Here is a 15969-nt window from a genome sequence, read left to right on the forward strand (position 1 = left end):
GAAGAATTTCCATCTCATTGCTCTGGCCCATTCTCTCCCTTTCCTTCAGTTACCTCGAAGACTATTTTTGCCATTGCCATTATAAATAAATTTACAAATTCTTAAAAATGAAATGAAAAAATCACCTGGGTACACGGGTGATAATGTAATGCCCTTTCTCCAGGTCATAAACTGTCTTCAGTTGAGGTTTCCTCCATTTCGATACATAGAATGCAGCAATAGCTGCCAAGAAGAGAATGGCAAAAAGCGAGAGATATGTGACCGTGTCATTCCCAACAATGTGGCCCAGGTTTTCTGGTTCCGATTCAAGAGGCTCCACTGTCTGGAGTATGAAAGCTCCTAAAGTCCAGTCAAAGGGACTACTGCCAGCCTCGTTTGCAAACCCAATCCTGCAAACAAAGATGTTTTCCCTCATTTGATTTTGAAAAAGTGAGATCATGTCCTCATCTACATGTCCCATATAAATTATATTGATGAAGTACCCATAGGATTTTATCCAGTGTTTTGAAGCCTGGGCAAAGGCCAAGCAAAGTAGGTTTGATCACAAGGATGTATGTGCAATGGTGTTTTAATATACACTAATAAAAGACACCACCAAAACACAAGTGGTTTCAGTGTCTAGGTGACTTGAGTGAAGCAATTGTGTGCTGAACATTCAAATCTTGCTAACAGAATATTGTAGCATACAGTCCAGGTACAAAACAGAAACATTGCTCTTGGATTTCAATTGGTGTTTGATCTTACAAATCATCAAATCTGATGTAGCTTTCAACTTTGGGAGTACCATATGAGTGTAGTGGAGTCCTCTGTTAAAGGGGGGAGAGGGGAGCTTATTTGTAGTTTTCTTTTATTTAGGAGTCTACTTAAGGGATAACGTAAATTGCCCATTTTAAGTGGGTAAACCGGATAGGTCAGAATTTAAAGGAAGAATAATCAGGTTGGGCCTCTCTTCACATGTTTTGGGAGAACAGTGTTTTTATTTTCAATCATGAAGAATGTAAATGTCATAACTGTTTGTGATTTGGACTTTTGTGGTGAGGTCATGCTTTTCTTACCACAAGGCAAACTTTGCCTGGCAACGGTGGGTCCATGTTATACACGAGTCCTCACCCATCTCACTGGTTAAATTTTAAACTTTTTGTGTTTTTAAATTCCAATTGTTCTCTGCGAGTGCATTAGAATCTGAAAAATAAAATCTGTTTAATTGGGTATCTTTGTCTCCTATCAGGAGCTCTCTGTGATTCTCATCCATATCTCTTGCTTCAGTTCAATTCAGATTTAATATCATACCTGAATATCTAAATGATTTGGATCATAGATTTCATATCTATTGCTGGTTGAATCCCTTTTCTGCTAGGAGAAATATTATTTTTGTAATTTACTGACTGCAGTATTGATAAGTGAGAAAAATGCGCTATGAGGTTGAGCCACCCATTTTGTGCTCACATGCAACGCCACTGGTTCAATTGGCTTGATGGGAGTGGGTAACAGACCATAGCTTTTATTTCATTTACGTATGCTTTTTGGTTAGTGTTTTAAGTTTAGTACCTTTCTATTATGCATGGGGTGCAAAACCAACACGATCCCGTGAGACAAAAGCATATATGAAGGAAAAAGGAAGACTGATACATTCAAAGAGAATAAAGCATGCAATGTATATTAGGGGTGAGAACAGAGTCAGCTGAGTGGGGAAGCAGAAATGTGAAGAGAAAGCGAAAGACAGAAGCAAGCCTCCAAGAAACCATGGGAAGATAAACAGAGAACTAGATAGGAAAGGGAAAGGGTCAAGCTAAGGGAATGAAAAAGAAATGGATGCCACAGTAAAAGATTCTCAAAAGAGAGTGAATTAAAATACTCCAAAACAGTTGTCAAGGTGTCATCTAGGCGCAGCCCAGGCATCCAGGTGCCTTCTTGGATCCAGGGCGACAACGAGCCTTGTTTAATGCAAGAAGGCGACCGCCTTGGACGGCTAGGTGTCGCCTTGTGGGCTTGTTACAATATGCCTTTTATTATATCAGTTTTTTCGATACTTTATGAATTTATGTTAATTTATGTTTATTACTTTGTTTTCTGATGAATATGCTTATTTATATCCTATGCTTTGTTTATTATGTTGATTTCCTCATATTAGGTCACTACTAATGGCCATTATCCAAATATTAGGTCACTACTACCCTCATTATGTATATTGCATTGATAAGGCTTCTATGTTGCATATAAGCATGATTATATAAAGTTATCATTGCTATATTACAGATACTGCATGCCTATGGTGCCTAGCCTAGACAGGCACCTTGTCACCCCTCCAATGCCTTCGGCCGCCTAGTCATGATGCAGATCCAAGCAGCCCTATGATTAGGGCCTAGTGTTTGGAGCCTTAGTTTATTTCCATACTTAGTTTATTTCAGCCTTAGTTATTTCCCATACTAAGTTTTTTTTCCAGTTTGATTGTAAACTTAAATTGAACCGGTTCAGACCATGGTTCAATTTAAGTGATTAATTCCTATTGGTTGTTAGGTGCTTATTTCCTATTGGTAGTTAGGGAATCTTTTAAGATTTTAGCTTTTAAATTAAGTGTCCCACCCCCTCCACGATTTAAAAAGGGGAGTGAATTGTTTTTGTAATAGGATTCCAGCTTTAGGATTTCAATTCCTAAGCTGAATATGTTTTAGGCCTTTGGCCAGATTATAAATAAATAAAATCGTGGGAGGCTCCCCCACAATTCAGACTTTAAAAAAAAATCGTTTCTGCTTGCTGCTATTGTTGCTGCTGCTTTGCTCCTTTGAGAGTTTGCCTAGTGAGTAATATCAAGGTGAAGGGACTGGTGGATCTCCAGTTGACTCCTTGCGTCTTGTAGACCGGGAGGATCTTCTTCTGATCTCCTTACATCTTGTAGATCGGGAGACCCTATCTTCAAGCTGCTGCCATTGAAGGTCTGCAAATTCCGAGTAAGTTACTGTCATTGTTAGCCATTATCCTTCTTCTCCTAATCCTCTAACCCTAGCCATCGATCCCTATTTTCATCCCCCATTAAACCCATCAATCCATATAAACCCCAGACATTCATTGATCTGTCCAGCTAAATTCCATCATCAGATTTCATTCAAATTGTAACCACAGTACCCTCACCTCATTCCCTACACTCGATCCTAACCCTAGGCCAACTCCCTCATCTAAACCCTAATCCCTCTCAACCTCCATTAAAACCCAAAACCCTAATAACCTGTCTAGACATATCTAGCCATCAAAACCCTCCCATATTACAACCGAACTACCCCCTTACTGCCTCTAGCACTCGACCCAAAGCCCATCCCTGAATTCCCATCCTAAACCCTAAAAACCTTCAACCTCATCTTCACCAAAACCCAAAACCCGAAACCCTAATTTTCTAATTTTTAAAATCTCACTCAAACATCATCAAACCTAGTTCATTAGACTTCTAAAAACCTGCCTAGCTTTACCAAATAAAATCCAACCCCATTACCTTAAACCTAACCTAATTCTAACCTAAATCCTCAATTCTGCCCCAATCGGCCAGCAGATTGAAAGGTCCTGGTTTACTTGGTTCCTAGTAGATCTCTCATCTATCTAGGACTACATTAAGTCATCTTGACAACTATGCTCCAAAGCCACAAGAGAGAAAAAAGAAAAAAAAAAACAACCTGAGATCCATACCGTGCAAGTACAGAAGAATCATGTCATATAAATTAAATAAGCAAGAAAATTCCACCAGAGTCTAAAAAAGAGTTAAAAAAAAAATCAACTATAATAGTCTACAATATATGCTAAGAATGAGGAATAATTAGTCATACAAAGTAAAAATGGTCAAACCACATCATATGATGTACAGAAGATGAAAGTGCATAGAATCATAACTCGTCAAAATGTCCAGTTTAAGAAGGGTAAATTAGTAGACAAGTAATGCAAAGGCAGGCAGTCTTTCTGAGACACATTTCTTCGAGAGTCAAATTTTTTTTTTCCAGTTTCCCATACTATATGGGATGGAGATACGCGATTTAGTTAGTTATATAATCCTAGGGGGAGTGTTCTCTGCGTGGGACGCAGGGGCCACGCCATGCGCAGCAGCCAATGACAGCCCGCGCTAGGCACATTGGGAGGTGGGATTTCTGCTATTTATGGGGGCACAGCGATCATTTTCGCCCCCCCCCCCAATGTGTCTGGGCGTGGCCCCTGCGTCCCACGCAGAGAATGTTTCTCCATAATCCTATGTCGAATCCACCTCTAGCTGAACTCAGATAGGGGTGAGGTGCAAAGATCCTTGCCTTACAACTGTCGTCAAACCAAACCATAGCTAGTTGAATAAAAATACTATTATGTTGTGGAATATGGGGCAACATTTGGCTTCCTCCTAACATAAATGAAAGAGCTGTTATGCATGCAGAAAGTGTATTTTGGGTAAATGCTTGGTATCCTAGAAACTTGTTTTCATTTCTTAATGATTTGGGCTTAGTTGCTTTGGGAGTAATGCAGACACAGGCCAAGAATAACCCCTGTTTTGGTGTAAGAATGAACTTTTATTTTTATGGGATTTAATTGCAGTCTGCTCAATTATAATGTAGAAATTCAGGTCTATGGGGGATACATGAGTTTTATCGTTTAACAAAGAGTCTAATTGTTGTGGGGTCTATAATAGTCATATGGGTCAGTTTGTTATAAGTAGTACATTAAAAAGTTTATAGATAGAAGTGGTTACGGGTTTGAGTCTCTGGAAACAGCCTAATGTAGTCCTAGGTTTGAATAATCAAACTAGGAACCAATAACCAGGATCTGAACTGAACAGGTAGTTCGGTTAGGTCAAAAAAGGTGATTTTGGTCAAATTAGGGTTAGGGTTTGATGGTAGAGTTAGGGTAAGTTGATATAGGGGAATCTTCCAGTGAAGGTCTTCCAGTGAAGGTCTTATTAAGGTTTAATAGGTCTAGGACTGCTAACTAGAATTGGCAGCAAGGTAGAAGTCTACGGTTAGGGTTTTGAGAAAGAGATGTGAGTGGGGTTTCTAGGGTTTGAATGGTCAATTAGGGCTGCAACTTGGATCGAGTTCTCCAAGGGGGTAGAGGAGCATTCGATCCAAATATGGGGCTGTTTTGATGGCTGGAATGGTCTGGGCAGTGAATGGGATGTGGGAAAAGGTTTAGAGATGGAGGGATTCTAGGGTTTGGTTGCTTAGATGATTAGAAGAAGAATGGCTAAGGTTAGAGATGATTCAAACTTACTGTTGTTGAAGAAATACTTGAACAGAAGCTTGTTTGATTGAAGATCCTTAAAGAAAAACCAGAACTTGAACTAGAACTTGAATGTAGCAGCAATGAAGAACAAAGAGAGCTTGAACGAACCACCCGGGCTTCACACCGCAAGATGTCAATCGGATCGAACATCGATTGCTTCAAGCGAATCACCCGGGCTTCCCACTGCAAAGTGTCAATCGGATCAAACACCGACCCCACCAGCCTTGATCAAACACAAGACAAAAATCTTTAATGGAGAAGAAGAGCAGCAAAAAAACTTTTCATTAATAACAAAATTCGTGTTCAATGTTTGCCCCCTTACAACCTTATATAAAAGACTCAAAAATAGACTCCTACATTAAAAAGGAAAGGCTTAACTCAATCCTTAACCTATTAGGTAACTTAAACTGACTAGGAAACTGAAATACTAAAGGAAATAGACTCAAAACATGGCTGGACTTATAGAGTCCTAATCCAGCCCAAATTACAAAACAATTAAATAGTCACATGACCACTTAACCAAGTCAAATCATCACTTAAGTGATCACATGACCACTAATTACATAAACTAAAATTAAGTGCGGAATTAAAACAGCTAATTCCGTATGCAACCCTATTACCCATACTTTAGGTCCATAAAAGTGACCTATTACATTGGAAACCCATGGGATCAAAGGGCCAACATGTCTATAACCCAACCCTAAACTTATTCCTAAGCAAAGAAGCCCAGTTTGGTGATAAATCTGCATCACAGCCTCTCCACGAAGCAGGGGTAAGGCTGTGTACATTATGACCCTCCCCAGACCCCGTAGTGGCAGGAGCCTGGTGCACTAGGTACGCCCTTTTTATAGATAGAAGTGGTTAGGAAGAGTTCTATTACAATTTATAATTCTGTGTCTGTATATACAGCTGTAACCTCCTATCCAATGACCAACATATATGATTTGACAGATAAACTCTAACCTCTTTTCTCTCTTCTCTCCCCCCCCCCCCCCCGGCACAAGAATTCTTTCTGCTCTCGCTTTTTTCCTCTATTTATTTTTCCTTTGTTCTCTTCCCATGCTAATAGCAAGCCACAGTTTCATCAAGGTTCAGCAAGCTTTACCTACAGATAAACAGGTATGCTCTCTTCTATTTTCGCTCTGTTTTCCAAAATTTTCCGCTATCAATACAAAGGCAAAAGTGTTTCTGAACCAACAGCGTAGCCTACCCCTTCTCACATGGAATTCTCTATTATTTTTATTCTCTCTTCAAAAAAAAAAAAAAAAAAAGAACTCAATGAGAGGGGGCATAGGCTATACTGGTGGTTCAGAGAACCCTTCCCCTAACCTAAGAAATTCTAGAGGTGCTCCAACTGGTAGCTTCTCATCCTTCCTGGGCATAACTACAAACTATTTTGCGGAATTCTCTGCTTGTTTTCCTTGGTTTGGAGTTGGTGAAAGAAAAAGACATTTCTCAAATTTGGATAGAAAGTGACTCGTAGGCAATGGTTGCTAGTGTAATTAATTCTTCTATCCCTTGGAGGTTTCAAAAAAACAGGCATGCTTCAAACCATTTCTCGAATCTATGTCATGGAGAATCTCTCCTTGTTATAGAGAAACAAACACTGTGGCAGATGTACTAGCCAAGAAAAGTGCTTGTCTGTGGACTTGTTTCACTTGGAGCACCAGTCCTAGTTTTGTTCGAGATGAGATATTATGGGATAGCCAAGAAAGACCTCGTTTCCAGTTTGAACATTGATGTACATTAATTTTGCTCAATTTTAGCAGTACGGGAAACTGCTCAACTTTGTATTGGCTCTAAGGTTCTGCTGGTCTAGTCGAGGGTGGTCCCCTGGTGTCAATTTTTTGTTTGTTTTTTTCGCTTCTGCTGATGGCCATGCCATAGGTGGAATGATTTGACATTCTTTGTATATTCCTTGTCTTGGAATTCCAGGATATTAAAATTCTTGTACATCCTTTTAATCTTTTGCTGACCTTTTTTTTTTTTTTTTTTTTTTGGGGGGGGGGGGGGACCCTCATAAAATGTCTTTATCTTATGGTCTAGGAGCTGGAGGAGTATTAAAAAAAAAGAGAGCAACCCAGTCCACGAGGCTCCCACTACTGCAGGGTCTGGGAGGGGCAAATGCAAGCAGCCTTACCCCCTGCTCGCAGGAGAGGCTGTTTCTAAGTTTTGAACCCGCAACCAACAGGTTGCAATAGCACAACAGGAGCTGGAAGAGTATAATGAAGGGTTTGGGGTAGTTATCACACACAAAATTCAAGAATGGACTGATGCTTGGATTCAGCTTTGGGAGGTCTGGTGGTAAAGTATGCAACAAATGTCTTCACCTATACAGGTTGACTCATATAAATTTTTTTTTTTAAATGAATGTACTTATATTTTTTAGTCAGCAGAGGGGTCAATTACATGGAAGCTGGAGCCCGTTTAGGGAGCAAGACTCTATCCTTCCTCATTGAACACATTGTTTATTTGGAGACCAAGATATTGTAGCTCATTTATGGATGACCTGGCCAGGTTGATTGTTTTAGGAAACAAAAGTACTTGGGACCTACCTGGTCATGGATTCAGACTAGAGTGGTCAGGACAGTTCGTCACTGGGTTGAAATCCAGTGTTTTTCATATTTCTTGCATTTCTCATTTTCCTTCTTGTAGTTTTTCTGTCTTTTTCCTTTTAATAGAAGTTGATTACTTTTAAATAAGATAAATAAATGCAGAAGAGCACTGAGGTTTACCTCTTATCATCCATAGGGATTCTGAGACTGTCGTGTAGTAGTGCTACAATAAATGCAGAAGAGAAACAATATCTCAACAAATCCACCTCATCAATGCCATGATGCTCTTCTTTCAGTTTACTCCAATCATCTTCACAGTAGTGCACTCCAGCCAACTCCAATTCTGACAGTGAAGCTTTTGGAACAAGCCCAAAAAACTGTAGAAGGTTGAAGGAAGAGAAAAGAACAAGATTATGGATTTGAAAACAACATAAAATGCCAGGATATTGTCAGCAGTCCCATTAAACATCCCCATATGAATGAATTACCTATAAACCAAATCACAAGCATACAATCTGTAAACAACTTCGTGAATTGGGCTTAAAAGAAATCATTTAGTTGTAAACTTCCAAAGTTAATTTCTTAGACAGTCAAGACTGCAAATAAAAATGATGTGATGCATGGCTAATCAAATGAATGGTCCAAAACAATGAAGATGCAGTCAAATGTATGGCACTGTTACGTCAACATTCCCCCAGAAAAGCATGATTCTAAATGTCAAAGTCCTAAAAAATGTCTCTGACACATTGTCCAAGTGAAGCATAAGTTTGCTCACTCCCTTTGTCAAGCTTCAGAATACGGTGCCATTAGTTTTACAGGGAGTCAGGAGACTCAGGACACAAATCCTGCAGATTGGGCCTTATTTATAAGCTAACTTTTAATTTTTTTTATAATTGTGATGGCATGAAAAACTTTCTATACTGAAATAAGGTGTCAAATTTACCATAATTCATATCCTCTCAGATTAAAAAGTTGTCAACCACAGAAACTTGGAGTTCTAACTGAAGTGGCTTTCAGCCATATGGCAATGTCTAAAGGGACCCAAATTTAGTGAGCATCTTGAAATGGACATCATGATGCAGACCAGATGCATAAAGATGTTATGTTAAGCCTATAGAAGACTTGGTTTGGGTCTTGTATACCTTTCAGCCTTTGGACTTTTTATTGGGTTTTTATTGTAATGGACTGAAATACATAGCCCAAGTATTGAGCCCAAGGGGAGGAGGGGAGGTGTGACACATTTTGTTTAATTTTCGTTTAGAAGTTCTTGACGGTGGAAACCAGCTGGTTATTTAATTAGATACTTCTTTATTAAGTTTTCCAATGAGAGTCTGTTCAGGTATCTACTTGTTCTGTAGGTCTAGTAATTCTAAAGTGAGCATAGTTGCCAAGGTGTTGGCTAGCACCTAGACATCCGGGCGTGGGTTTCCAAGGGTTGGGAGGTTGCCCACCTTATTCTAAATAAACAAGGCAGGCACCTTAGGACTCTAGGCATTGCCTCAGGTCCCTTGAGATGTCTAGTTCCCTGGGCGGTTGATTTTTCCTTCTTTTTTTTTTCTTTTTTAATGCTATTTCTAACATTTTTATTGGATCATTTAGTACCCAAAAAAATAAATAAATAAATTAAGAAAGAAGTCGAACTTTACTAGTTCACTTCTCTTGTTTACTTTACTCTTACAATACCAAAGCATAAAGCCACAACAATCACACAAGTAGAAAACGTGGAGGAATAAGAGAGAGAATGAAGAGAGGAGAAGGGCTCACAGTTAGAATAGAATTCCAAAACCCTGAGCAGTGTATATTTTATATAATAAAGCAATAAACAATACAATGACCAATCCGCCCCTACTTATTTTATCTAACCATGAGACAAGACAATGCATGACACCTGCGGAATGACAATTTTACCCCTTATTTCTAACACTCCCCCACAAGCTGGAGCATAAACAGCATCCATGTCCAGATTGGAACAGCCTTTAAGAAAAAGCATTATGAAAAAAGGCCTTAGTAAAGAGATCACCCAGTTGATCACAAAAATTGACAAAAGAAGTTGAAATCAACTTCCTCTAACAGCAACACTCATAAAGTGACAATCAACCTCAATATATTTTGTTCGTTCAAGAAAGACCGGATTACTATCAATGTAAATGGCAGCTTGATAGTCGCAATACATATCTATGAGAAAACCAGTGACCTGTTTAAGGTAAATTTTCACTTCTTTTCTTTATCTTATATTGCTTCCACCATTGCTGTTATGTAGTCACTTTAAATCTGGGCTTAATTTAGATATGTTTCCACCTCAATTTTTGATCAAATACAACCCAATCTTGCTTGCATCTCTTGCTAAGCAACAACATTTGGCTCTTGATTTGCTGCACAACAACATCGTTTGGAGGAGATTGCAACTTGACAGTAATGCAATATTTAATGGTTTATAATTTGATGTCTTTTCATTCCTAATGCTTACTTAGGTTTTTTACTTGAATTATATATGTTCTAGTACTAAAGATTGTATGAGATAAGCCCAAGGATAAAGATTTTGGTGCCAATGTAGGTTTCGAGCAGCCAGAAACCGAAATTTGGTCGAAACCTGGTATTTTTTGGGTAAAACTAGACCTGTGATGCGCTGGTCAAAACTGGTCGAAACTACTGAAACTGGGTTGGTTGAAATTGGTTAAAATTGGTCGAAACTTGGTATTTTTGGGTCGAAACTTGGTAATTTTTTGGTCAAAACTGGTCGAAACTATCAAAATATCTGAAATATTATCAAAACTTGGTATTTTTTTTAACTCCCCTAAGGTTTGTCTCGGTTAGCTGCGAAACCGAGTTGTCTTTCGACCGAGATTTAGTTCCATGGATAAGCCATATCACTGTATATATACAGCATAGACTACCAATCATTAGTCCAAAGTCAAACTACTATATTGAGTGAGTTTTTTCAAAAATTTAAGGGTTTCCTAATGTTTATAGGGCCTAAAATAGGTTGGACAGCAACTTTCATGACCTAATTAGGTCATCTGGCCACTGAAACTAGGGGCTGGAAAACAAAAATACACCAACTCAATCGAGATCTCGGATCTCGTCTCGGTTTCAGACCTGGTTCGGGTCTGACCAAAACCAGGTCCGAAACCGAGACATCAAACTTTGCTGCTGAATGCATTAGGTCGTCATCTAACCATGGCTTAATAAACCAAATTATTATAATGTGACATATAATATAATAATGTCCACGTACATGTACACACCTTAGAAAACTATTTAATACAAACGATAAAAGCCTGTATCATCATGTCTAACTCAAGCCAAGGGTTTTTCTGTTAATTGATGGAGCATCCTTGACATCACAAGCCCAATCTAAAAAAGAGACTACCTGAACAAATACTTGTTAGCAGCTTGCCTTCCCTCAAAACTCTCCTATTTCATTCTTTCCTAAGACCCAGTATCGACACAAAAGGGAGTGTCTATATAATATGACCATACTGCTTGGAAAAGATTTAAATCCAGAAAGTGTATAGCATTCTAACATCTTGAATGGTAACCCTAATGTAAGGTTAAATCACGAATGATCTAACCCCAGGCAGGATCTTGATCTCAATCAATAAACTTCAGATTAAGGGAACAAATCAGCAAATAAAAAAGAAGATAGAAGAGAAGATGGAGGGATAGAAGGGTAATGGGGATAGAAGGCTGTCTCAGCCATGGACCTCTCACCCTCAACTCTTTCAGTTGGTCTCTCAGCCTTTCTCAGGACAATGGTTTGCAAAAACAAACTTCATTTTCTTCGTTCATTCTATTCTCTCAAAAACTTACAATAAGGCCTCTATATATAATGAGGGCTTAGCTAAGAAAATAGTAGTAGATACTTGCTGAGAAGCTGCGTACAAGCTGCTGCTGAGAAGCTGCTAAGGGAATGGCTTGATGAAGACAAATTGGCTGGTCCAATTCTGTCCCAAAGTTAGGGACTGGTTAGGCTCGAGCTGATTGGTCTTGGATGGGCTAGACTCTTCTTCTTCCTATGGTACTTCTGCCCATACATAGGGTTGTCTTCTACATCAAACCCACTATTCATCACATAGGCCCGTTTACCCAAAAAAAAACATAGGCCCCAAAAATAGCTGCTGAAAATATTCAGTAACTTCACCTAACCCTGAGGATGACACTTGGACCAAACCAGCTTGTGGCCAAATCATCTCAGCCAACTTAGGCCTGAAGGATCTTTTGGGCCAGCAAAATCTAACACACGAGTAGCTGTTGGCGCTTAACTTGCATAACTCGAAATAAGAAAAAATAAATAAAGAACTAACATGGAATTATATCATGATTTCCAAAAAAAAAAACATTAGTTTGTGGTGTAAAGAAAGATGCCTTCAGTTTGTATTTTTGAAGTGAGGATCAAACACCTACTATTACATAGCCCAAGGGCCAAGATGCAGTCAACATGAATACAGTATTCAGTATATTTAAGGGGGAACTTAACTTCCTTACAAGCTAGTGGTACTTAATGTTCACTACGACTGCACAAATAGAGAAAATAAACCGAGAAATTCTGAGCAGGTGCTGTTGCCATTTACAAACCTCTGAAGTATAGAAGAAGTTCAACGGAGAAACAGCCTTTCCCTGCAACTGAGGTAAGAATGATGACACTATATTACAAGGTGGATGCATGCATTTATCTGCACAAAAATATTGACAAATCATCATTAAGGAGAATTTTTTGAAAATATAGAAATTCAAGACCCGACAGATTCTAAAACTCATGGAATAGACCTCTTTCTAACTAAAAGTGTCACCCACAAATAGAATATAGAAAGAATGCTGACTCAGCATGTAGCAAAAGAAGTTCAAGGGAGTGGATCAACTGGAACATTGTCTCCAACCAGTCAACCATTATACCAGGATGCTGATTTTGTTATATTTGGTTATATAACATAAAACATAAATTGGAGAAAGCTCTTGCATTGTACACCTGTGGTTTACATACTTTTGATACAACACATTTGATCAGTGAGTTGCAACTTAAAAAAACCTGATCTCATTAACTGGTTCAGCTAAAATTTCCAATCACTCTATCAAGAACAACATAACATAAACCACAAACATACATTCAAAGAGAGAAATACTTGTTTGATAAAGAATCTAAAGCATTAATTCAATATTACTGTCATGTCCTTTTTACACAGTACATACTAAAACAAAGTGATCAAAGCAATACTGTGGTAAAAAATAGTATTAATCATAATAATGCAAGAACTGTCTAAAACTCATCATCATGAGAGATTTGAAAGAGATGTCACCTTTTCCCTTCTGTAACAATGCCACAACTTCAGATCTGCATGCAGAAAAGTTTCCTACTGAGTGGGATGCCAGAGGTTTCTCATTGCTTGCATTCAATCCAATAGTTGAATCTAAAGCTAGCGGATATCCTTTGGGAATGCAGGGATTCATTATAATTCCTTCATCAGAACTTGAAACTGCATATTTAACAGAGGCTTTACAACAACCGAAAATGTTCAATAGCAAAAACAAATACAAAATAAAACACTGAACATACATACTAATTTTCACAAATAACAGAAAGAGTTTGCAATAGTTAACCAAAGGGCTCAAGGTAAGTTGAAAACCAAAGGCCTGACCTGTACCACGGCCAAAATCACTACCAAAAAAAAAGAGGAAGGGAGCAGGAAAGGTGATATAAAACCTCAGCACCGAACAAGAAATTGACCGTTCCTGCTTCAAACCAACAAAAGGGGATCCAAAAGTACCCCCGCATATCTCCTCCAAAAGAACCTCCAATCCAGGAAAACAAGGAGTGAAACTGCTCTATTTTTCCAAAGCCACCTGATGGCCGTACATTTTTGGACTTTGGTCATATCTTCGAAGGCAACACTTGCTATAGATACAACCTCTAGCCAATTCTTAGTATTGATTAACACGTAAGTGTCACATAGGCCAACAAGTCTACAACCATTAGATTATGTTTTTCTTTTTTTATTTTTTCTGTAAGTTGCCATCAATTTTTATATTCATTAAAAGGTAAAGTATTTATCTTTTGGGAGTTGAAGTTTGTCAAAATGTGCCCACTTACGTGATTCTGGTGTCTTTGTCAAGGCGCCACAAGTCACGACCCCAAGGCCAGGCATGTTGGGATGGGAAAGGCATAGATTGCCTTATTTTGGTGAAAACGGCTCTCGCCTAGGTGGGCAAGACATCACCTTGTGTACCTCGGTGAGGTTTCGACCTACGCATGTCACCGTATTATCAACTAATGGATTTTTTAAATTATTTTTTGAATGTTATCATTGGTTTAGATGTTATTGTACACCATAAAACAAAGCAATGAGATACATTATGACATCACCAAGTAAGTTATAAAGTATAAATCCTAAGACCAAAACCTAAATGTGTGTTCATCTATGCAAGCTTTGGTTTAGATGTTATCTTAAAATGAGACCAAGATATTATGAATCCAAGTTGATTTCTAGGAGTCATGACAAAACTAAAGACAAGCATCAGTTTGTGATGGGATTTCTATTTTACAAAAGCCAAATATAAGAACAGAATATCTAATCACCTATAACAAGAAAAGAATTTTAAGCTGGGAAAATATTGTTCCCCAAAGCATTTGCAAATTTAAGCAACGCCTAAGCGTCTAGGCGGATTTTGTGGTGTCTAGGCGGTTGCCGCCTTAGTGGTATTGAACGTCTTGGCTCTTATTTATACCAAATATCATTTAAGTAAATGTTTCATTTATTCAAGAATATTATTCATAAATAAACAAATACCCCCCTTATTTGAAACCAGTAAAAATAGTTAAAAAAAGAAATTCCAAAAAAATAAAAAGTCAAACCCCAGTTCAAGAATAAAAACTGGATTTTCGGCGGAAGGTGAAATTTTTAACTTTCTACTGCTGGTGGTTTTCTTAAATCTAAAAATTTCATAAATCTTAGGTAAATTTCACAACACCCCCTGCATTTAGGCCTAATTATACAGATACCCCTAAAACTTTAAATATTTCATGGACCACCCCTTATGTTATGAATTTATTACTACTAAGTCCACTCCGTTAGGTGTTTACAATTAAGTGATGACGTCATTGGGTTAACTCTTTCTAAATGGCAAAATTACCCTTACCACAGATTGACCTTGCCATAATACCCTTATGTCTAAATCCCCAAATAACTTATCTCAATCGTTTTCAATACTCCGAAGAAGGAACAACAGAGGGAGAAGTAGAGAGAGGGATCTCAGATCCATAAAACAAAGGTAATAGAAGGTCTGGACCGTGATTTCCAATCAGACGGCTCAGCAAAGATTTAATGCTACGAAGGTAACCAGCAATGTCCATACAGAACTGCAATGGATTCTAAGTTTTCAAAAAATGAATTTCCGGTTATGGAAATCGCACAAAATTCATATAGATTTATGATAGAAGCTACATTCCAAGAGAAATATCCTCCAGTAACTCAATTACTACGAACGTAGCAGTAGCATAATCTAGTTGTGGATCAACGTTTTATCAAATAAATAAATATATATATATATATATAGAGAGAGAGAGAGAGATGAGATGAAACAGTGGGAACTGGTGCTAACCTCTCTAAATCCAGACTATATAGTAAAGTAAACAAGTGGTAGCCTTTGGAGCAAGTCAGCAGCAATAAACAACATAGAAACAACTTGCAGTGAGAGAAACCTGTCCAGAAAACTCAGATCTGGATGATTTGTAATGCCAAGAAGAACCAAGGGTCAGAAGGACCCAAACTAGAGGTTGAAGGACCTTACTATAGAGGGTAAAAAAACCTAGAAGAGCAAGGAGATCTGATGAAGAGAACTCCAAAAGAGGGCAGAATCGATTCTGAAAGAAAACTGCCCAAAAACAGAGTACCGCCAGTCGACCTATGGAGAATAAATTAATCTGCAACGGTGGCTTGGATCAGGGCCATATTGGTGTTGAAGAACCCTTGTAGATTGAACTTTAAAACCCCAGAACATGGGACTGATCAGTCTGTCAGATGGAAATTAATTGCACCATAAAAAACTACAAAAAAAAACTTCACAAAACAGAGTATCGCAGACTTCAGTTGTAGCATTCCATCAGTAGCAGGTGGAAGAGGAGGGGATTTGCAGATCGTCGGTGGTAGCATACAGGTCGCCTGAGTTTTCAGGTCGT

At 38.4% G+C, this 15969-nt stretch overlaps 1 protein-coding gene across 1 annotated transcript in view; it reads right to left on the minus strand.

The window, feature by feature from the left end:
• Position 1: 1 nt before the first annotated feature.
• Positions 2-15969, minus strand: part of LOC122660161 (probable apyrase 6) — a 32609-nt gene continuing 16641 nt past the window's right edge. Inside the window, exons 5-8 of the mRNA XM_043855355.1 lie at positions 13094-13270; positions 12375-12472; positions 7980-8176; positions 2-389 (exon numbers count right to left, since the gene is read on the minus strand). Coding sequence (XP_043711290.1) covers positions 122-389; positions 7980-8176; positions 12375-12472; positions 13094-13270 — 740 coding nt within the window. The 3' untranslated portion in view covers positions 2-121. The remainder of the gene's footprint in view (positions 390-7979; positions 8177-12374; positions 12473-13093; positions 13271-15969) is intronic.

The sequence above is a fragment of the Telopea speciosissima genome, chromosome 1 (assembly GCF_018873765.1).
Source record: "Telopea speciosissima isolate NSW1024214 ecotype Mountain lineage chromosome 1, Tspe_v1, whole genome shotgun sequence".
Classification (NCBI taxonomy): Eukaryota; Viridiplantae; Streptophyta; class Magnoliopsida; order Proteales; family Proteaceae; genus Telopea; species Telopea speciosissima.